At 40.3% G+C, this 22782-nt stretch overlaps 1 protein-coding gene across 1 annotated transcript; it reads left to right on the plus strand.

The window, feature by feature from the left end:
* Positions 1-8244: 8244 nt before the first annotated feature.
* On the plus strand, positions 8245-17888 carry LOC129624958 (dihydrodiol dehydrogenase 3). Its single transcript, XM_055543146.1, has 9 exons — positions 8245-8362; positions 9692-9859; positions 11100-11216; positions 12483-12560; positions 12988-13110; positions 14124-14233; positions 15072-15237; positions 15431-15513; positions 17703-17888. The coding sequence occupies exons 1-9, from the start codon at positions 8279-8281 to the stop codon at positions 17743-17745; spliced, it is 972 nt and encodes a 323-aa protein (XP_055399121.1). The 5' UTR covers positions 8245-8278; the 3' UTR covers positions 17746-17888.
* Positions 17889-22782: the final 4894 nt, after the last annotated feature.

Genomic DNA, 22782 nt, shown 5'->3' on the forward strand with positions numbered 1-22782 from the left:
CGGAGCTTGCTCAAACTCATGTCCACTGAGTCGGTGAGGCCATCCAACCATCTCATCCTCTGTCTTCCCCTTTTCCTCCTGCCTTCAATCTTTCCCAGCATCAGGGTCTTTTCCAATGAGTCAGTTCTTTGCATCAGGTGGCCAAAGTATTGGAGCTTCTCCTTCAGCATCTGTCCTTCCAATGAATATTCAGGACTGATTTCCTTTACAATTGACTGGTTTAATTTCCTTACAGTCCAAGGAACTTTCAAGAGTCTTCTCCAACACCACAGTTCAAAAGCATCAGTTCTTCGGCACTCAGCTTTCTATACGGTCCACCTCTCACATCCATACATGGCTGCTGGAAAAACCACAGCTTTGACTATATGGACCTTTGTCAGTAAAGTAATGCCTCTGTTTTTTTTAATACACTGCCTAGCTTTGTCATAGCTTTTCTTAGAAGGAGCAAGGGTCTTTTAATTTCATGGCTGCAGTCACGATCTTCAGTGATTTTGAAGTCCAAGAAAATGAATTTGGATAGAAAATAGAGATTTTAGTTCCAGTGCTAGGTCTGCAATTTATCCTATCACCTTGTACAAATGATGTCTTCTTACCTTCTTTCTCAATGGATGAAATTGCACTATGTGATTATTTTACGCCATTTGGACTGTTTTAACAAAATGCCACAAATTTGGTGTCTTAGAAACAATGAAAATTTGCTTCTCACATTTCTGAAGCTGGAGGTCTGAGGTCAGGGTGCACTCTTGGTCAGGTGAGGGCTCTCCTCCAGGCTTCTTCTTGTATTTTAATGTAGTTGAGGTGGGCAGGAGAGTTCTCCCAAGTTTCTTATATGACTATGATGTTGTTGAAATCTCATCACAAAGGCTCCACCATCATGATCTAATCACCCCTCAAAGGCTCCATTTCTAACACCATCCACATGTGAATTTGGGGGCACGAAAATTAGGGCAGCAATCTTTCATCTCCAAACCATAGTGGTTTTATTTTGCATTTTCCTGAATACTAATAAGGTTTCATCTTCATATGTTTAAACTTCTTGAGTTTCTGTCTTTGTGAAGTTCCTCTCAAGACTTTGTCCACTTTTGCATGGTGTCTCTCGTTTGTTTTCTGTGAAACAGAGCATTACTGTACCCTTAAGCATAGGTGTACAGAAAACTCTCTCCAGTTTTAAGATTTAATACAGAGATCAGCTATGTGTCTCTTGATTCTATGGTTTGAGATTCCACCTGCACTCAGCTCAACTGTTGTCCTCTTGGCTGGGCTCTCATGCATTTGCTGTTCAGTTCAGTATAGCTAGGCAGTTCTGCTTTAGCAGGTGGATACGACTCTTGTCAGAAGAGCCTGCATGCTTCTCCATGTAGTTTTTCATATATATTTGGCTAGAATCTGGTCAACTAACTTGGTTTTCATCTCAGGACAGCGCTGTAATTTCAAGCCAGGGAGTGGGAAAAAAATCCATGTCATTATCTCAGCTCAGAAATAAGTCACCACTTCTTTTGGCAAACTTCAGTCTCCATTGGAAATTACAGGTCAGGCCATGTCAAGGGTCAGGTGCATGGTCCCCTGAAAAATTGTTTTTCTGTTTCCATTGAAATTTCATTCAAAAATATATCTGAAACTGATTTTTTTAATATGATATAAAAATAATTGCCTATATGTTTCTTTATTTAAATAGAAATCTAAGTGTCTATGTATTTCATTGATTTTTATTATCAACTCTGTTATATAATAAGTGTCCATAAGTACATTTGTGGCCCTTCTCTTGTATTTAACTATTCAGTTTTCTGTTCTGTGTTTTTAAAATGAAAAGTAAGTGTTCTTCCTTAGAATGGTACATTTGTCTTTGAGGATATCTTGACTGCTGTTCTTTTATTTAAAATTTAGTATTACTTTACTGATTTCCACAAAAGATTATGTGTTTTAGGCTTTGGTTCATGCTGCACTGAATCACTAGATCACTCTGGAAAATGTATTTCTTTAGAAAATTAAGCTTTTCTTTTTATGACTGTGATGTAAATTTTTAATAATTTGTGTTCTTTAATATTTTAAACACTTTTCATTCATAACTGTTTACACTAAAGTGTTAGTTGCTTTAGTTGTGTCCAACTCTTTGTAACCCCATGGACTGCAGCCCACCCGGCTCCTCTGTCCATGTGATTCTCCAAGCAAGAATGCTGGAATGGGTTGCTATTTTCTTCTCCAGGACATTTTCCCAACACAGGGGTCTTCTCCACTAAGACATTGACATATAGGTTTTGTTAGATTTATTATATTAGATAATGAGTAAATTTCATATCAGATTTCTGAACAGGCTTTCAAGGGGAGCCTCCTTCCCACACTGCTTCAGCTGAACGCTGTCACCCTTAGGGCATGTTGAGGAGAGGCAATCAGTCTAATGTCAGCTCAGGTTCAGTATCGAGTCAGGAGTCTCTAAAGCAGTGTGTTTGGAAAAAGCAAATTTTAGTTTGTTTTCTGTCACAAGTGATTCACTCAGAAAGATAAGGGACTGATGCACTGTAATGTTTGTGAGGTGGACAGAGTAGGAGAAGGTGTGGAAAGAAGAGGTGAGAATTCATCAGAGGGGGCCAGACTGTTCTCCTGGAAGCTGAGGACAGACACGTCTTCCTGACTCTTCTTGTCTCCATCCAGCTGGAAAGTCCTCCATTGCCCTGGAGGAGGCCGGCTCCTTCCTGGAGAGGTTAATGTGATTGTTCCTTCCTTCCAGGTGTTTGGGTTTGAACTGAGTCCGGATGACATGACAGCAATTGATGGCCTCAACAGAAATATAAGATATTATGAATTTCTAATGTAAGTGACTGTTTCACACACACAGTTTTTTGTTTTTGTTTTTTTTTTTTTTGGTAGTAGACAGGTGAGCAGGGGAACTAAGCTTTTTAAAAGCTTCAGTCAGTCCTTAAGTCAGTCCTCTTTTCAGGACTGAAAAAAAAGACAGTCCAGCATAGGAGTCTTCCAGCATAGGAGTCAGCCGGGTACTTCCTGCAGACCTCAAACCAGAAGTTTCCTCCAGGGCTCCATCCTTGATCAACAGAAATGAGATTGGGGCCCAGGACAGCCCATCAGTAAAATTCCCACAGTTGACATTGTGGTGAATAAATTCACTACTTTGTGCCCCTAATCCCTGTGCCTGGTGTACCTCCTCTCAGAGCCCAGGGAGCCAGGAAACACAAAGTGCACAGTGCATATAGTCCACTATTCTTTCAGGGACTAATGAACATGTTTAATGTTTAATTCTTTTCACATCAGGGGAAAATGATTATATTAATTATAAAACTATGTTATAATGAGGCCAGATTTCATAAATGAATATATCTCTTTGTCTTCCAGTGGTGTCAGTCACCCTGAGCATCCATTCTCTGAATAATATTGACTCTCAGCTCTCCCTGTGGTTCTTCGATAACTTCTTACTTCTAGGGTGGTTAAGAAAATTTTTGTGCCTGAAAGAGAAGTTTAAATAAAGTGTCTGAACTTTCTGAAACCATGCCTTTCCTTTTAAAAATAAACTGTTTATGAAACAGCATAGACTTCAAAGTAAGAATACTCTTTTTCCTGATGATTGAAATAATAGAGATATATGACAGAATATTTAGATAGAAAAGGGACAGGATAGGGAATGATGATCAGCTGTGTTTACCCACTCAAAAACACTTCCTTTGGTGCATTTACATTGTGATTTTACTTGACAAATGTGTGTGTTTGTTTATTTACAAAGACATATAAACTTCAATCTACAGGTTGTACACTTCTTTTGAAGCATAGCCTAAGTATCTTGGTAAGCTAAAAATATGATTTAAAAAATCCAGTATTATATTTTGCTTCCTGTATAACAAGCAGCACATCTTAGTCATTTTTGTAATTTCTTATTTGTCTGCTCATGCTCAGCATTTTGATGAATCCTTACATATTTTGAGTTTATTTAGTGGTCATTCCACAGAACTTTACTGAACATTCTTTAGAAAGACATTGTTTTATCAACAAATGTCAATAACTGAAATGAGAAATGTCTTGAGCCATTACTCTCATGTAGAATGAGACTGTGAATGAAATCAGGAGAATTTAACTGTTAGAAATGGGTAAATGTCTGTTGAGATAATTCTGCACAATCTTTTTTTAAAAAATTTTATTTTATTTTTAAACTTTACAATATTGTATTGGTTTTGCCAAATATCGAAATGAATCTGCCACAGGTATACATGTGTTCCCCATCCTGAACCCTCCTCCCTCCTCCCTCCCCATACCCTCCCTCTGGGTCGTCCCAGTGCACCAGCCCCAAGCATCCAGTATCGTGCATCGAACCTGGACTGGTGACTCATTTCATATATGATATTATACGTATTTCAATGCCATTCTCCCAAATTCTGCACAATCTTTCCCATTTCTGTACTTCTGTTAGGCAGAGACACAAACTACCTGTTCACCCCACACAACTTTTCATTTGTACCAAACAGCCTCGAAAATAGAGACAGTGGCTCCCTGCATTTCTCTGGAACAGAAAACACTCATTCCAGGAAGGAAGGGTATTCATGGAACATTTAAGGGCCAGCAAGTCTGCTGATGTGGGTGGAGTTTAGTGAGGTGGGGAGACAGGAGCTGAAGACAAGTCAGAGAGTCAGTGGGGCAGAGGGTCCTTGTCACATAGGCTTTTAAAGGACTTTACTCAGAGGGAAATGGAGAAAGATATTTCCAGAACACTGCTCCTCAGGCCCCTCTCTGATAGCCGATGGCCACCCTGGCCCATCCAGACATCCTACTGGTCTGAGCCAGATCTGTACCCCTCACTGCCTACTCTGCCCAGCATGGGTGGCCCTTGCCCCAGGGAGAGTGAACTGGATCCAGAGGTGCTGAGGGGGCATTTGTGGGTCGGGGGGCACATGGGCTGCCCAGTAAACTGGCCGAGTCCTGGGCAGCATCTGGCTACCCTCTCAGCCTGTTCCAGTACCAGGAGTGGGTGCGTGTCTCAGGAGAGGAGTCAGGTTCCCAGGCCTCCTGCGGGTCCGCCTGGGTTCACAGCAGCTGTGGGGTCGTGACCTCCCAGGGTCATACTAGGGCTGCAGTGCCCAGTGTATGGTGTACATGGGTCTCTCCAGGGAGGATCTCTGAGTCCCTGTCACCCCTCTTGTCTGGGGCCCTCCCGGGGTTCAGTCCTCATCTGCCGGCTTCTCTTCCCTTCCCACCCAGCTCTGTGGGGACAAGAGAATTTTACAGCCCTGGTGTGGAAAAGTCTTCCTGCTGTTGTCATGTGTTATTAGGAGATGTGACCCTGATGTGCTCCTGGGGTAGCTGAGCTCAGCGTCCTCTTGCCCACCTGGAGCTCCTCCCAGCACAGTTGTGACACTCACTGTGAGCTAAGTGTGGCTCCTGTGATTGTTCAGGAAGAGTTGGTGCTGGTTTCTTTTCTTCGTCTCATGGATCAGGCTTCCCAGGTAGGGCAGTGGTAAAGAATCTGCCTGACAGTGCAGGAGATACGGGTTGGATCTCAGATCCAGGAAGATTCACTGGAAAAGGAAATGGCAGCCCACTCCAGTATTCTTGCCTGGAGAATCCCATGGACAGAGAAACCTGTCAGGCTACCATCCATACTGTCACAAAGAGGGGCTTTGACTTAGCCAACTAAACAGTAACAACAACAGTTTCATGGCTCATGTCATTCTCTTTTTCTTTTTCCACTCTGTCTCTTTTTTTTAGCTTTCTTTATTGTACGCCTTTTCTCTCTCTTCCTCTGTATGTTCATGACTGGGTACTTGGACAACACACCCACTGTGTTCAGATTTTTACCACATCCTGATTGTCCTTTACTAGGTGGCATGGCATGTACCTGGTCCGGGATCAGCCCAGCAGGAAACTAATGGCAGTTCAGTTCAGTTCAGTTGCTCAGTTGTGTCCAACTCTTTGCGAGCCCATGGACTGCAGCATGCCAGGCCTGCCTGTCCATCACCAACTCCTGGAGCCTGCTCAAACTCATGTCCATTGAGTCGGTGATGCCATCCAACCATCTCATCTTCTGTCGTCACCTCCTCCTCCCACCTTCAATCTTTCCCAGCATCAGGGTCTTTTCCAATGAGTCAGTTCTTTGCATCAGGTGGCCAAAGGATTGGAGTTTCAGCTTCAACATCAGTCCTTCCAATGAATATTCAGGACTGATTTCCCTTAGGATGGACTGGTTTGATCTCTTTGCAGTTCAAGAAACTCTCAAGAGTCTTCTCTAACACCACAGTTCAAAAACATCAATTCTTCTGTGCTCGGCTTTCTTTACAGTCCAACTCTCACATCTATACACGACTATTGGAAAAATCATAGCCTTGACTAGATGGACAAAGCAATGTCTCTGCTTTTTAATATGCTGTCTAGGTTGGTCATAACTTTCCTTCCAAGGAGTAAGTGTTTTTTAATTTCATGGCTGCAGTCACTATCTGCAGTAATTTTGGAGCTCCAAAAAATAAAGCCTGCCACTGTTTCCCCATCTATTAGCCATGAAATGATGGGACTGGATGCCAAGATCTTAGTTTTCTGAATGTTGAGCTTTAAGTCAACTTTTTCACTCTCCTCTTTCACTTTCATCAGGAGGCTCTTTAGTTCTTCTTTACTTTCTGCCATAAGGGTGGTGTCATCTGCAACTGAGTTCATTTCTGAATCAACAACATAGCTGACCCATGGATGACTCTGGTTCTGGGGAATTTATGACTGTTTCTGAATGGTTTACTATCCCCTCAAATCCACACCTGTTATACTCAGTGTTTAACATGGTCTAGTCTTGTTTCTCCACTGTACTCCCTTGTCCCTGTCCCCACATATAGAAATCCCTCTGTAGCTGTAAGGAACCACCCCAGCTGCTCTTCAGAGCAGTTTAAGTTCAGAGTTAAGTGAAAGGGACACCAGTCTTCAGTCAGCCCCCAAGTAGGTGGGAACTTTGCACATAAGGATTTCTGTCATCAGTTTGTTTTTAGGGAGGCAACTGGGTGCTGAGCTGCTGCCGTTTACAGATCAAGACACCACCGTACAAGTCAGAGGAGAGGTGAATATGAATAAAAACACACGTAAATGTCCTTCCACAGTTCTGGATCTTTCCTAGTTGCATGTTCACTTTGTAGCTGTAGATCTTTGACTGTTTCCCAGAATGCCTATGACATTTTCAGCTGCTTTCTGTTTCCATACTTCCTTCTCCAAGGGAGACTTCACTCCTCCTACCTCACTATTTTGCTGACATCACTCTATGTGTTAAACTATATTTTCCTTCACAACATCCCCTTGTACTGGTGCATCATGATTTCCTTTACTCTTCTCAATTTTGTTGCAGTTTCAGTTGTTTATAGGTTTTCCTTTTATGAATAATGTTGAGCAGGATAGTAAATTATGTAAGTATTTGTCAGCTACATTATGAGTGTTTTTTTTTAAAAAATTATGTAACAAAGTCCATGGTATAAACACTCAGAGTCTGTTTGCACACTGCACATGGTAACCAATAAATATTAATATTTAGTCTCCTATAAACATCTTGCCAAATGTTTGGCTTTGGTATCCTTTTCAGGATTTTACCCTTGTCAGATCTGTAAGGGTTTCTCAGGTGGCTCAGTGTTAAAGAATCTGCCTGTCAATACAGGAGTTGTAAGAGAAGTGAGTTAGATTCCCTGGGTCAGGAATTTCCCGTGGTATAGTGAATGGCAACCCATTCCAGTATTCTTGCTGGGAAATTCCATGAACAGAGCAGCCTGCCAGCTACAGTCCATGGGGTTGTAAAGGAGTCAGACAGAACTTAGCAACTAAAACTTCCACCAGTACAGGTCTATAAAGCAAAATAATTTTTCTGGTGGGAAATGTAAAAAAGGCAATTTGTTTTCATTTGATATTTTTATTCTTTATTAAGGGATTACATTTTGAAAAATGCTTATTAAATATTCTTTCAAATTGTGTGACTTGTGTTTGTATGTACTACAAGATAGTTGTTTCAAATGATGTTTGATCAAGAGTGGGCTTCTTAATTAGAAAAATGAAATGACTGGCCTTGGAGGTTTCTGTGTAACATATGGTCAATAATTGTTCTGCACATCTCATCATTATATAACTTAAGACATTCTGATAAGAAAAAGCAAACAAGCTAAGTGGCTAAATACTCCTCTTACCCTGTAGGACTCATTTAATCCTTCTCCTCATACAGTGTGTCTGCTAACATTGGACAGTCAGCTGGGCGTTAACTTCCTGTTATTTATAACCTCTGAAGGCAAAAGAAAAAAATCAGTCTGCTTACTCAGTGGAGCAACAAGCAATGGATCCCAAAGGCCAGAGAGTGAAGCTTAATGATGGCCACTTCATTCCTGTCCTGGGATTTGGAACCTTTGCACCTCCAGAGGTAACATTAGTGGCTGTGGGTTGAGATATAAATAGTAAGTGAATGTAACTTGAGAGGAAGGGCCTTGGGTTGTCAAGCACTGAGCTCCTGTGTGACTCTGGGAGGATCTCGAGATTCCACTAACCAGGCTAGAACCATACCCTGTGAAAGGGGAGAGAGCATCCAGTCTTCACTCTGCATCAGGATCTGAGGCTGTGCTCACCTGCAGATTACTCTGGGTTCCCCTCCAGTTTCTGCCTCTTTCCCAGATTGGCAGAAGAGGTGGGGCTCGGCTCTCAGGAACACTGTCAACTGCTTTGCTTTGAGGGGGATTGCAATGGTGGGGTTTCTCTGTGTATTTAATTAGTTCAAAAATTCTTTGCTCCTTCTGAAAAGACATGACCCAGAGAAATATTTGAGGTAAAAGTTCTCAAATATGAGGTGACTGAAAACTAATGGGAGACAATTTCTTTTCTACTGTGGGGTGCCTGTTTGGTGTTAAGCAAGACACTCCAGCTGTGCCTGTTCTTCTGTTTCTGCTTGGAAACTTCTTCTAATGGAAAACATAGTGTCATTTGAGGGGATAAGCTACAGTCTTACAGCAAAGGTTTTGCAATGTTTCCCTGGGTGTCGTAATATGTTTTTATTAAAGTATAATTTTCAGTGCTTGGTCATAAGAAGAGTGTTGGTGATCATCAACAATGGATCTTTTATAAGAATATAGCTTTGTACACCTTGAATAGATACAGTTTTTATTTAGTGTATTCTGTGTGGCTTCACTGGTAAACAGAGGTCTCAATAGCTTTCACCTGCTTTCTTGATGCTTTTACCAGGCAACTTACACCTTTATTGATTTTGCTTCAAACATCTCACAGTATAAATCATATCCATGACTACAAACTTATACTGAGTCTTATGATTTATTCCAGTAAATTTCTGAAACTTGAAGTGGTCTTGGGGTCCTCTGATGCCAGCAATCAATCACTTATTGCCTGGTATTAAATGTTTCTGCATGTCCATTTAGTTACTTACTAGGAATGAAGCAGATGACAGATGATGAGATGGTTGGACCACATCACTGACCCTATGGACATGAGTTTGAGCAAACTCCAGAAGATAGTGAAAGACAGGGAAGTCTGACATGCTGTAGTCTCTGATGTCTCAAAGAGTTGGCCATGACTTGGTGACTGAGCAACAACAATGTTCAGGGAAACTGTCATGGCTACATCACCACACACACAGAACTAACCAAAGGCACACAAAAAAGTGGGTTCTTGGGAAGATCAACCTGGGCCTTAGCAATCTCTTAATCATGTGGATATTTAACTTGTACTTTTGTTGCTTATGAAGGTTCCTAAGAGTGAAGCTCTAGAGGTCACCAAATTTGCTATAGAGGCTGGGTTCCGCCATATTGACAGTGCTCATTTGTACCAAAATGAAGAGCAGGTTGGCCAGGCCATTCGAAGCAAGATTGCCGATGGCACTGTGAAGAGAGAAGACATATTCTACACTTCAAAGGTGCTGTGTGTTTTGTGTGTGCACATGTGTGTAAGTGATTGTGTGCAGGTGACAGTTAGGTAATAGGATCAGTAGTTGTTTGGTCAATGGTGCTTATTGCTACAACTTTTTTCACACATATTTATATATTAAATCTAACATCCTTCTCCACCAAACCATACTCTCCCACCAAAGAAAGAATGTGATTATACCCTTCTCATCATCAGTGTGTTCAAATTTTAATTTTAAATTAGTCACTTGCTTCTCTGCGCCTATACCAGAGCAATGTGATTTAGTATGGGTGAATGAATCAGACAGAACAGTTGTCAGATTATAGCTTTCCTTATCACCTGGTAGACTTTCTAGAATTTCTTCTCATTCTGAATCAGTTCTTAGATCTGTCAGTATGAGAGCATTAGGACAGGCACTTTGTGTATCACACAAGATCTAGCTGAAGTGTCTTGACTTATCTTCTGTCCATGTTAATATGTTCCAGGTCTTTTCCCTACAGTTATGTAAACAGCAAGATATTAATTAATTCTGAGAGATCTGATTGTTTGACCCAGTTACAGCAAGTTTGTGAGCAGGTTTCACATTCTATCAAACATAATCAGATGATGAACATGGCAATTTTTCAATAATTCTTTTTATCTCTTGCTTCATTTCACTCCATTGTGATTGATATAAGAATCTGTCTGATTCAACTGATGATAATTTAAGCAAATAATAAAGCTTACATGGGTAAGTTAGATCAAAAAGGACCTCAAAAGGAAAATGAGCATCTTTCTTGAGGTCATTTGTTTTAATCAGTAAAAATGTCTAAAGTGTTAGACATAGTCAATCAGTTGTGTCCATCTCTTTGTGACCCCATGGGCTATAGCCTTCCAGTTTCTCTGTCCATGGAATTCTCCAGGCAAGAATACTGGAGTGGGTTGCCATTCCCTTCTCCAAGGGATCTTCCCTACCCAGGGATCAAACCTGGGTCTCCTGCATTGCAGGCAGATTTTTTACTGTCTCAGCTACCAGGGAAGCCCCCAAATATCTAAATATTAGATGAAAGCAGAAAAATATTACCTGAAGTATTGAAATTCCCTGGGGGTCCAGTGGTTGTGACTCAATGTATTATTGCCATGAGCCTGGGTTCCATTCCTAACTAGGGAACTAAGATCTCTTCAGCCTCACATTTAGGGCCCCCCATACCCCCCCACCAAATTACCTAAAGAATTAATTTAACACAGCTTCTATTGTTTAACCTCTGCAGCTTTGGTCCACTTCCCTTCGTCCAGAATTGGTCCGACCAGCCTTGGAAAAGTCACTGAATAATCTTCAACTGGACTATGTCGATCTCTATATTATTCATTTTCCAGTGGCTCTGAAGGTTGGCAATCTATTTTTAAAATCAATCACATATATATTTTTTCTTGCCTCATAATGCTTATAAACTTGCATGGATGGTTGACAAGATTTTTCTTAGTAGGTTGTAGGAAGCCCTCACTATGGCAGAATCCTCCCAAATAATCATTTGTGATCATCTTTTTACTGAGTTTCTTTGAATACGTTACCTGCTTCCCAGAGAAAGGAGTTAAATAATCTGACTCAAAAACTTGTGAAAATAAAAATAGGCAAGTTCAACACACAGTCAAGATTATGACTCTTGAGCCTCTGGGGATTTAATGAATCCAGAGTTTGTTGCAGCATGACATTGCCTTACATTGAACATGATGAGTTTATCTGCTCTTTCAAGTTGAGCAGATTTGGTGCTCTTTCTGTGTAGGTCTAAACCTCCCAGCCTTTATAGGGACTTGGGAAACCTTGCCTACACTGATGTCTGTTTTCACGATGTTTGTAGACTGCACTCAACCACTAAGAACTGTATCATGTAGAACTCTTGCTTTTAAGTTATAGAAATCTACTCAAGCCATCTGATGCAAAATAGCTTGGAGGACTATGAAGATGGCAGGTCCCAACCATGGAGATCTAAGGATTTGCAGTACTCTTCAGAAATGTCTTTAAAAAAACAAACAAACAAACAAACAAAAAACAAAAAAACAAAAAAACCCTTTATCAAGCCAATCCTCTAGGTTTGCTTTACTTTTACTGAACATTTTCCATTGGTGGCAAATATGGCCTTGGGACAGCTCAAAGCTCATGGTCATGAACATTTGAAAGCATGTCTGGATCGTCCACATTCCATATCAACTTAAGGAGAGCCTTTCTAGTTCACATGCCTGCCCTAGGGTATCAGATGCTTAGAGGGAAAAGGAAGTCTGATTATCTATCCCAGGTCAAGGTTGCAATTTTTATTCTGGAAATAAAGCCATGTAGCTTACTGCCATTCCTAGCTCAAAAGAGGCATTTCAAAAGAGGCAATTACAGGAAACAAACAAAATTCACATAAGCCAATATGCGTCCCATTAGGATCTACAAAAATTTTATTTATTACAACAGATAGTATGTGTAAGAGATTAGAATAAGCCTCCCTCTAAAGACATTGCTTACAACTCCATATGCAATCATTGCAAATATTAGTATCTAGAAAGTTATAAACCTACGTCATGAAGGTTTAATCCCTGGTGCCTGGCAGGCTGGCTAAATGTGGAGAAATTACTTTGTGACATCTCTAAAATGACTGCTTCCATTTCAGCCAGGGGAGGCACTTTTCCCAACAGATGAAAATGGAAAACCAATATTTGACTCAGTGGATCTCTGTCGCACATGGGAGGTGAGTCTGGGGAGGAGGGAACCAGGGGAGGCACCAGGAGAGGGGGAACCTCCTTTCTTTCTTCCACCTGTGAGAATGGGCTGTGGACCATCAGACTCAGTAGTTCATGAATCTAAGGGTTGTGATGCTAGGGTTGTAGGGGAGGAAACCATTGCTGAAATGTTCACAGAAAGGAATAGAGGAGGAGAATTTTGGCCAGTAAGACAGGCTTCTATTTCCTTCCACGTGACATGTCTTCTCTGAGGTTTTTCTTAAAAGGAGATGGTAATTCTTCTTGTGTCATGACCTTCTTCCCCTTTTTCCTTCCTTATAATCAATGCTATTTCTTGACAGGTGACATTTTTTACAGATTGTTTTTCAGCTTTTATTCTTGTTCTATTGCCCATTCCAAGTTACTGTTCATGACTTCACCACCCCTCCCTCCCAGGCCCTGGAGAAGTGTAAGGACGCAGGGCTGACCAAGTCCATCGGGGTGTCCAACTTCAACCACAAGCAACTGGAGAAGATCCTGAACAAGCCGGGGCTCAAGTACAAGCCCGTCTGCAACCAGGTGAGCAGCTTGGCTCCTCTCCCTCCTGCTCTTCAGAACCTCCTTCTTGCCCTGGAGCCTGATGTCTGTCTGTCCTCCCCTCTTCTGTGAACAGAAGATTCTAGAGAATAGGACTCACAATGGTATCTGTGTCTGATAATGTCTGGGTAGAAAATGTGGGAGACCTTTCTGTTAAATTATGGTGGGGACTGAGGAAAGGTAATGGAGGTGAAATGGGTTAGACTAGACATGCAGAACTAAAGGAAGGAGGTGTTTCCCTGAGCTGAAAGCATGACCAGAAGTTGATGTGAAAGTGCTCAGAGGGAACTGTGTACAGGAAGAAAGACAATGAACATATGAGTTTTCCAAGTGGATCATCAGTAAAGACTCTGTCTGCACTGAAGGAGAAGCAGGCTCCATCCCTGGGTCAGGAAGATCCCCTGGATGAGGAAAAGGCAACTCACTCCAGTATTCTTGCCTGGGAAATTCCATGGACAGAGGAGCCTGGCGGGCTACAGTTCATGGGGATTGCAAGAGTTGGACAGGACCTAGTAACTAAACCACCACCACCAAAGAAAAGTCATATAAGATGGGTTTCAGAGTTGTATGGGGTTTGAATGACTGAATCCTTAGCCTTGGTATCTTGGCATTTATGAGTACAGTACAGAAGCAGGCAGGCAGCACTGTACAGAAAAATGTACTGGAGATGATGAAAATCATCCAGGTAAGAGGGTGAAGGTAAAGGATCATGGTGATGCTAACACTAGATGAAATATTTACTCTGAAACATTTACTCAAATGTAGAGCCCACCTTGTGATTTTCTCCATCTTGGATTGGTTTTCCCACCTATGTCTATCGTAAAATTAACTATATAAACACACTTTTCTCTATTTTTCTATTGATATTGTTATTTCCAGTTTACATTTAAGTTGCAGTTTTTCCTTTAGCACCTTTTAAACTTTTAATCTTCCTCTGTCCTGTTAATATTACCTTTTAATATAATCTGACACTCTTCTTTGTTGGCATTCTACAGGTGGAATGTCACCCTTATTTCAATCAGAGCAAACTGTTGGATTTCTGCAAGTCACATGATATTGTTCTTGTTGCCTATGGTGCTCTGGGATCCCAACGACTAAAAGAATGGTATTGAATCCTATTGAAGACAAGTGGGAGTTTCCCTAAAATTCAATTTTTGATGAAATAGTTTAAATCGTACAGTACTCAGATAACTCTCATAGGCAGAGGGGAGAAAGGGGAAGGATGGAAAGAATTCTTCTCTTTTATTTTTCCAGCTCCCAGACAATTTTTCTACATTGTACTAGTCTTGTAGATTCATCAGGAACAAATGTCTGTATTAAAATCTCTATATAATCCCTCTTTGAGACCAAAGACACAAGCATATTTCATGATTTACTTATCTATTAACTAATGAACACATTTCTAAAAATATGCATTTCTAGCCTCACTTACCTTATGTTTAAAATTGGGATAGTAATATGCAACTCCCAGATCTATCATGATAGAAAAAATTCAAATATGAAGCATTTTTCTAAAAGATCCATAGAAGACTAATGGTGAAATGAATAGCTCTCATTTTGAGACTATTCAGTTTTGATCAATATCCTAGAAAAGTGAAAAGTAAAAAAAAAAAAAAATTCCTAGTTAAAGAAGAAAAAAAGTAAGAAAGAAATAAAATCCACCTGTTTGGCAGCACTGGCTTCAACTCAAAAATGCATCCGAATCACCTGTACAGCTTTGTAAACACAGAATGGGAGGTGACACAGTTGCGGTTCTGATTCAATTGGTCTTCAGCTCAGCCATGGAATTTGTATTTCTAACAAGATCCCAAGTGATGCTGATGCTGTTGGTCCATGGACCACACTTTGAGAAGCACTGGTCTAGAGTGGACCTACTTGGTCTGTTTGGGAAGTCGCCTCACAAACAAGTCTCAGCTCTTTGGCATTTCTGAATTTCCTTCCAGGGTGAACCCAAACCTCCCCTTTCTCTTGGAGGACCCAGTTCTCTCTGCCATTGCCAAAAAGCACAGGCAAACCCCAGCTCTGGTTGCCCTTCGCTACCAGATACAACGTGGGGTTGTGGTTCTGGCCAAGAGTTACAACAAGAAGCGGATCAAAGAGAACATACAGGTGATGAGAGGGGCTGTGGGCAGAGGGCTCCTAAGGAATATCCTTCACAAGGGTCATTCTTTGTCCAACTGAGGACAGATACAGCTTCCCTGTCCCCTCTTCTTGTCCCCATCCAGTTGGAAAGTCCTCCGGTCCCCAGGGGAAGGCTGGCTCCTTGTGGGGAGAGGTTAATGCAATTCTTCCTTCCTTCCAGGTGTTTGACTTTAAACTGACTCCAGAAGACATGAAAGCAATCGATGGCCTCAACAGCAATATGAGATATAATGAGTTACTACTGTAAGTGACTTGCAGACATTTCACAGTTTTCTGTAGCAGGCAGGTCAACAGGGAACTAAGTTTTTTCGAAGCTTAGTTTTAGGGAGACAGTCCTAATTTCCAGCATAGGAGTAAACCAGGGGCTTCCTGCAGACCTCAGACCAGAGGTTTCCTCCAAGGCTCCATTTCTGACCAACAGAAATGTGAATGGGGCCCAGGCCAGCCCAGAGATGACATGGTGGTGAATTCACTACTTTGTACCACTCATCCCTGTGTCTGGTGCACCTCCTTTCAGGGCCCAGGCACCCTGTGGACAAAGACAGCACAGTGCTTTCAGCCCACTATTCTTTTAAGGACTTATGAAAATATTTCATCTTCAATTCTATTTATACATCAGGAGGAAATGATTATATTAATGATTACTAGGTAATAATGAATCCATCCTTTTGCATGTTCATGTTTATCCTAATACAATTGTAAAATGCCATGCTTATGTTTTTATGGAGGAGGGGCCCACAAAGGCCACTGTGCATGGGTACTGAGAGATCACAGTGGGCCTGCTTCAACCCTCCCACCACCCCCAAGCCAAGAGTCTAGTTGCTTTTCTCCCTAGTGGGCATTTCTTTACCAAGCCATCATTAATTTCTTTCAAATTTATCGCTTCATTGGCCTTTTTAACCTGTTCCAATTCCATTTCTTTATCCTTATAATGTCACCAAATAAATCACAAGTAGATCATGAGCTTAACTGACCCTCCCGAGGGTGATGGCTGTGTCCTTGGCAGGACATACTCAGGTAAGATCGTCTGGTCTCTCTGGTTTTTTGAGTCCAGACTCACCCCAGTGTAGCCTTTGTCCACCAGGGCTCCATCCCATGGGGAGCCCCTACCTCCTTGACTTTGACTTGGTCAGTACCATGGAATTTCAGCTGCCTAACTACTGCATGTGGTTGTCAGGACTGAAGAGACAGAAGGCTAATCAAACACAAAGAAGTTGAAAGGGAGTTTAAAGAGAAGAAAATACAATTTAGTGATAAAACAAACATTTAGTTTTGAATGAAAGATCTCAAAACTCTCTTGTTTGTAAAGCTGTATCTTGATAAATGAAAAAAGATGGATCCTTTTCTGTTCTCAGCCTTTGAAGTATATTTCTATGTGCTCCTTCATTAAGCTGTGAATGCCTAGACTTGCTCATATTTGTGGTTTTAGGTCAACAGCATGGTTCTTTTGATATGGAAGTGCTCAGAATACACTCTTTAATGAATTGAATTGAAAAGGACAAATTTAGAAAGAAAAATGAGAATATAAGAAGCAGAAAACAATGGTAATGCTAATTATGAATGATAAACATTCTCATAAATTCTACAATAATTTATTCTCTAATTATGATCACTCAGATGAATGTGGTATCTCTTCATTATATTAGAAGCTCCTCACCAGGGGCACCCTGTGTCCTGGCTTCAGTAGTTATTTTCTGAATATTATGTGAAAAAGATCCACTAGTTCCTTAAGGGTTTTCCTTTTCATCATCTAGGGTCCTACGTTTTGCCTATGGCTGAAATGACCTCCACCTTTAGCCGTCATTCATTTTTAAAAAACTTTCCTTACTATTAAAAATTAAAAAAAAAAGTTATTTATTTTTGGCTGTGCTGGATCTTTGTTGCTGGATGGGCTTTTTTCTCTAGCTGGGATGAGTAGAGGCTACTCTGTAGTTGTGCTTCATGGGCTTCTCATTGCAGTGGCTTCTTTTGTTGTGGAGCATAGGCTCTAGGGTGCACAGGCTTCAGGAATTGTGGTCCCCAGGCTCTAGAACACAGGCTCAGTAGTGGTGACGCATGGACTTAGTTATCCATGGCATATGGGATCTTCCCGAACCAGGGATCAAACCCGTGTCTCCTGGATTGGCAGGCGGATTCTTATCCACTGAGCCACCAGGGAAGCCCCTAGCCATAGTTCTTGGGCCCTTTTATAAACTGTAACCTGAGTCAAATTACTTGTCACTGTGGAGTGAATATTACATGTGGATGTTGGGACTGGACTTGCAGGTCCAGTGTACACATGGAGCAGGCATCTGCATGTGTGCTTGTTGGGGGAGAAGGAGGGACGTGTTTATAGATTCAGAGTGTCAACCCATCCTGACTGCAACACAGAGCCAAGCTCTCTATGAAAACATGACAGATTTAATAAATTAACACTCTTCTTTCTCTTGCAGGGGTGTTGGTCACCCTGAGTATCCATTTGTTGAAGAATATTGACTGTGAGCTGTACACGCGCATTCTACCAGAACGTCTTGCTTCTAGGGCTGTGAAGAGGATTTCTGTACTTGGTAGAGGTGCTTAAAAAAACTGTCTTCCATTTCAAAAACTTGCCTTTCCTTTATTAAAAAACATTTTATGAAACAGTGAAGGCTTGAAAGCATTGATTCTTGTTTTTCCCAATAATTAAAATAATACAGTAAAAGCTACAGAAAATTAGAAAATAAAAGGGAAAGTTTAGAAAATGAAGCTAATCTGTAATTAATCCATTTAGTAATACTTAACTTTGGTGCATTTTCCTTTGTCAGTGAAATATTAGTCAGTTGACCTAAGAAAGAAATAGAAAATTTTATTCGATTTAAATGTGAGGATTAATACCTTCAAGGAAGAGCATCTTAGAAAGTTCTGAGAACTGTTCTGTCCATTAGAGGTCTAGGTATAGTTATGGAAGTTTTTAGAAAGAAGGCTGTACATCAAATGACATATTTATTACAGAGTACATAATCCATATCTAAGCATCATTGTGCTGGGTCATGGAACCCCTAACAAGGTCAAGATAGAATGCTCTCTTTTAAGGAACTGTCTTACTGATGCTGGGAGAATGTTGCTTGTTATGGTTGAGCAGGTCTTCCCTCTGATGGGGGAGGTCTGATCCACGGGTCGTGCAGACACATAACTCACAGTGAGGAGACAGGAGTGCAAAGGGCAGAGAAGAATTTTTTGTTGCTGAAGTTTATCTTCTTTTCACAAAATATGTAATTTATTTCACACTTTCGTAATTTTCCCTTCCAACTGTGTGTGCGTTCGTGCTAAGTCACTTTAGTCGTGTCTGACTCTTGGTCACCTTATGGACTGAAGCCTGTGAGGCTCTTCTGTCCATGGCATTGTCCAGGCAAGAATACTGGAGTGGGTTGCCATGACCTCTTCCAGGGGTCTTTCCCAATCAAGAAATTGAACCTGCATCTCCTGCATTGGCAGGCAGGTTCTTTACCACTGGTGCCACCTTGTGTATTTATTTATAAATTGAAATAATATTCAACACACAGGTTGCATACTTATTTTTTACTTAGCTTAAGTATCTTGGTAAGCTATGACATAGTATTTTAAAATTCCAGTATTATATTTTGCCTATTGTAAAGCAGTGCATCATATCAAATTATCCAATTTTAAGTCATCTGCCCATGCTCAGCATTTTTTAAAATTAATTAATTTTTTTATTGAAGGATAATTGCTTTACAGAATTTTGCTGTTTTCTGTCAAACCTCAACATGAATCAGCCATGACAGTGAAAGTGAAGTTGCTCAGTTGTGTCTGACTCTTTGCGGCCCCGTGGACTGTAGCCCACCAGGCTCCTCCATCCATGGGATTCTCCAGGCAAGAATACTGGAGTGGGTTGCCATTTCCTTCTCCAGGGGATCTTTCTGACCCAGGGATCGAACTCAGGTCTCCCGCATTGCAGGCAGACACTTTAACCTCTGAGCCACCAGGGAAGCCAAAAAAATATACATATATCCCCTCCCTTTTGAAACTACCTCCCATCTTCTACCCCATCCCACCCCTCTAGGTTGATACAGAGCCCCTGTTTGAGTTTTCTGAACCATACAGCAAATTCCCATTGGCTATCTACTTTACATATGGTAATGTAAGTTTCCATGTTACTCTTTCCATACATCTCACCCTCTCCTCTCCTCTCCCCATGTCCATAAGTCTATTCTCTATGTCTGTTTCTCCATTGTTGCCCTGTAAATAAATTCTTCAGTACCATTTTTCTAGATTTTGTATGTATGTGTCAGATTATGGTATTTATCTTTCTCTTTCTGACTCACTTCACTCTGTATAATAGGTTCTAGGTTCATCTACCTCATTAGAACTGACTCAAATGTGCTCCTTTTTATGGCTGAGTAATATTCCATTGTGTCTATATACCACAACTTCTTTATCCATTCATCTGTCGATGGACATCTAGGTTGCTACCATGTTCTAGCTATTGTAAATAGTGCTGCAGTGAACAATGGGGTACATGTGTCTCTTTAAATTTTGATTTCCTCAGGGTATATGACTAGGAGTGGGATTGCTGGGTCATATGGTGCTTTTATTCCTAGTTTTTTAAGGAATTTCCATACCATCTTCCATAGTGGCTGTAACAGTGTAAGAGTGTTCCCTTTTCTCCACACCCTTTCCAGCACTTATTGTTTCTAGACTTTTTGAGGGGGCTATTCTGACTGGTGTGAGGTGGTATTTCATTGTAGTTTTGATTTGCATTTCTCTAATAATGAGTGATGTTGAGCCTCTTTTCATATGTTTGTTAACCACCTATATGTCTTATTTGGAGAAATGAATGTTTAGGTCTTTTTTCTCACTTTTTGATTGGGTTGTTTGTTTTTCTGGTATTCAGTTGTATGAGTTGCTTGAATATTTTGGAAATTAGTCCTTTATCAGTTGTTTCATTTGCTATTATTTTCTCCCATTCTGAAGGTTGTGTTTTCACCTTGGTTTTAGTTTCCTTTGCTGTGAAAAAGCTTTTAAGTTTAATCAGGTCCCACTTGTTTACTTTTTTTTAAATTTCCATTACTCTAGGAGATGGGTCATAGAGGATCTTGCTTTGATTTATGTCACTGAGTGTTCTGCCTATGTTTTCCTCTAAGAGTCTTAGAGTTTCTGATCTTACATTTAGGTCTTTCATCCATTTTGAGTTTATCTTTGTATATGGTGTTAGGAAGTATTCTAATTTCATTCTTTTACATGTAGCTGTCCAGTTTTCCCAGCACCATTTATTGAAGAGGCTGTCTTTGCTCCATTGTATATTCTTGCCTCCTTTGTAAAAAATAAGGTACCCATAGGTGCATGGGTTTACTTCTAGACTTTCTATCTTGTTTCATTGGTCTATATTTCTGTTTTTGTTCCAGTACCATACTGTCTTGATGACTATAGCTTTGTAGTATAACCTGAAGTCAGGAAGCTTGATTCCTCCAGCTCCATTCTTCTTTCTCACTGCTTTGGCTATTCGGGGTCTTTTATGTTTCCATATGAATTCTGAAATTTTTGTTCTAGTTCTGTGAAAAATGCCATTGGTAATTTGATAAGGATTGCACTAAATCTGTAGATTGCATTTGATAATATAGTCATTTTCACAATATTGATTCTTCCTACCCAGGAACATGGAATATCTCTCCATCTGTTTATGTCATCTTTGATTTCTTTCATTAGTGTCTTATAATTTTTTGTGTACAGTTCTTTCATCTCCTTAGGTAAGTTTATTCCTAGATATTTAATTTATTTTTTGTTGCAATGGTGAATAGGATTGATTCCATAATTGCTCTTTCAGAGTTTTCATTGTTAGTATATAGAAATGCAAGTGATTTCTGTGTATTGATTTTGTATCCTGCAACTTTGCTAAATTCACTGATTCACTTCAGTTCAGTTCAGTCACTCAGTCATGTCCGACTCTTTGTGACTCCATGAACTGCAGCACGTCAGGCTTCCCTGTCCATCACCAACTCCTGGAGTTTACCCAAACTCATGTCCATTGAGTTGGTGATGCCATCCAACCATCTCATACTCTGTCATCCCCTTCTCCTCCTGCCCTCAATCTTTCCCAGCATCAGAGTCTTTTCAAGTGAGTCAGTTCTTCGCATCAGGTGGCCAAAGTATTGGAGTTTCAGATTCAACATCAGTCTTTCCAATGAACACCGAGGACTGATCTCCTTTAGGATGGACTGGTTGGATCTCCTTGCAATCCAAGGGACTCTCAAGAGTCTTCTCCAACACCACAGTTCAAAAGCATCAATCCTTCAGTGCTTAGCTTTCTTTATATTCCAACTCTCACATCCATACATGATTACTGGAAAAAGTATAGCCTTAGCTCTAGTAATTTTCTGATAATATCTTTAGGGTTTTCTATGTACAGTATCATGTCATCTGCAAACAGTGAGAGCTGTACTTCTTTTCTGGATTCCTTTTATTTCTTTTTCTTCTCTGATTACTGTAGGTAGGACTTCCAGAACTATGCTGAATAATAGTTGAGGAAGTGGACACCCTTGTCTTGGGAATATTAGAATCAGGGATCTTAGGGGGGATGCTTTCAGTTTTTCACCATTGAGAATAATATTTGCTGTAAGCTTATCATATATGGCCTTTACTATGTTGAGGTAGGTTCCTTCTGTGCCCATTTTTTGAAGAGTTTTAATCATAAACAGGTGCTGAATTTTGTCAAAGGTTTTTTCTGCATCTATTGAGATTACCATATGGTTTTTATCTTTTAATTTGTTAATATGGTGTATCACACTGATTGTTTTCCATATATTGAAGAATCCTTCCATCCCTGGAATAAACCCAACTTGATTACAGTGTATGAGCTGTTTGATGTGTTGCTGAATTCTGTTTGTTAAAATTTTGTTGAAGATTTTTGCATCTATGATCAGCAGTGATATTGGCTTATAGTTTTGTTTTTCTGTGTTGTCTTTGTCTAGTTTTGGTGTTAGGGTGATGGTGGCCGTGTAGAATGAGTTTGGAAGTGTTCCTTCCTCTGAAATTTTTTGAGAGTTTTAGAAGGATAGGCATTAGCTCTTCTCTAAATGTTTGATAGAATTCTCCTGTGAAGCCGTCAGGTTCTGGGCTTTTGTATTTTGGGAGATTTTTGATCACACCTTCAATTTCAGTGCTTGTATTTGGGTTGTTTATAATTTCTATTTCTTCCTGGTTCAGTCTTAGAAGATTGAATTTTTCTAAGAATCTGTCCGTTTCTTCCAGGTTATCTATTTTATTGCTATATAGTGTTCATAATAGTCTCTTATAATCCTTTGTATTTCTACAGTGTCTGTTGTAACCTCTCCTTTTCCATTTCCAGTTTTATTGATTTGATTCTTCTCTCTTTTTTCCTTGATGAGTCTGGCTAAGGGTTTGTCAATTTTGTTTATCTTCTCAAAGAACCAGCTTTTAATTTTATTAATCTTCAATATTGTTTCTTTCATTTCTTTTTCATTTATTTATGCTCAGATCTTTATGATTTCTTTCCTTCTACTAATTTTGTTTTTTTTT

Source organism: Bubalus kerabau, chromosome 13 (genome assembly GCF_029407905.1).
Source record: "Bubalus kerabau isolate K-KA32 ecotype Philippines breed swamp buffalo chromosome 13, PCC_UOA_SB_1v2, whole genome shotgun sequence".
In the NCBI taxonomy this organism is placed as follows: domain Eukaryota; kingdom Metazoa; phylum Chordata; class Mammalia; order Artiodactyla; family Bovidae; genus Bubalus; species Bubalus kerabau.

What these genes read in the sequence shown, in the direction of transcription:
- LOC129624958 (XM_055543146.1), top strand. Translation starts at nt 8,279, where the DNA reads ATGGATCCCAAAGGCCAGAGAGTGAAGCTTAATGATGGCCACTTCATT. An exon ending in GAACCTTTGCACCTCCAGAG is followed by an intron (nt 8,363 to 9,691) that starts GTAACATTAGTG and finishes TTGCTTATGAAG; the next exon opens with GTTCCTAAGAGTGAAGCTCT. An exon ending in ATCTCTGTCGCACATGGGAG is followed by an intron (nt 12,561 to 12,987) that starts GTGAGTCTGGGG and finishes CCTCCCTCCCAG; the next exon opens with GCCCTGGAGAAGTGTAAGGA.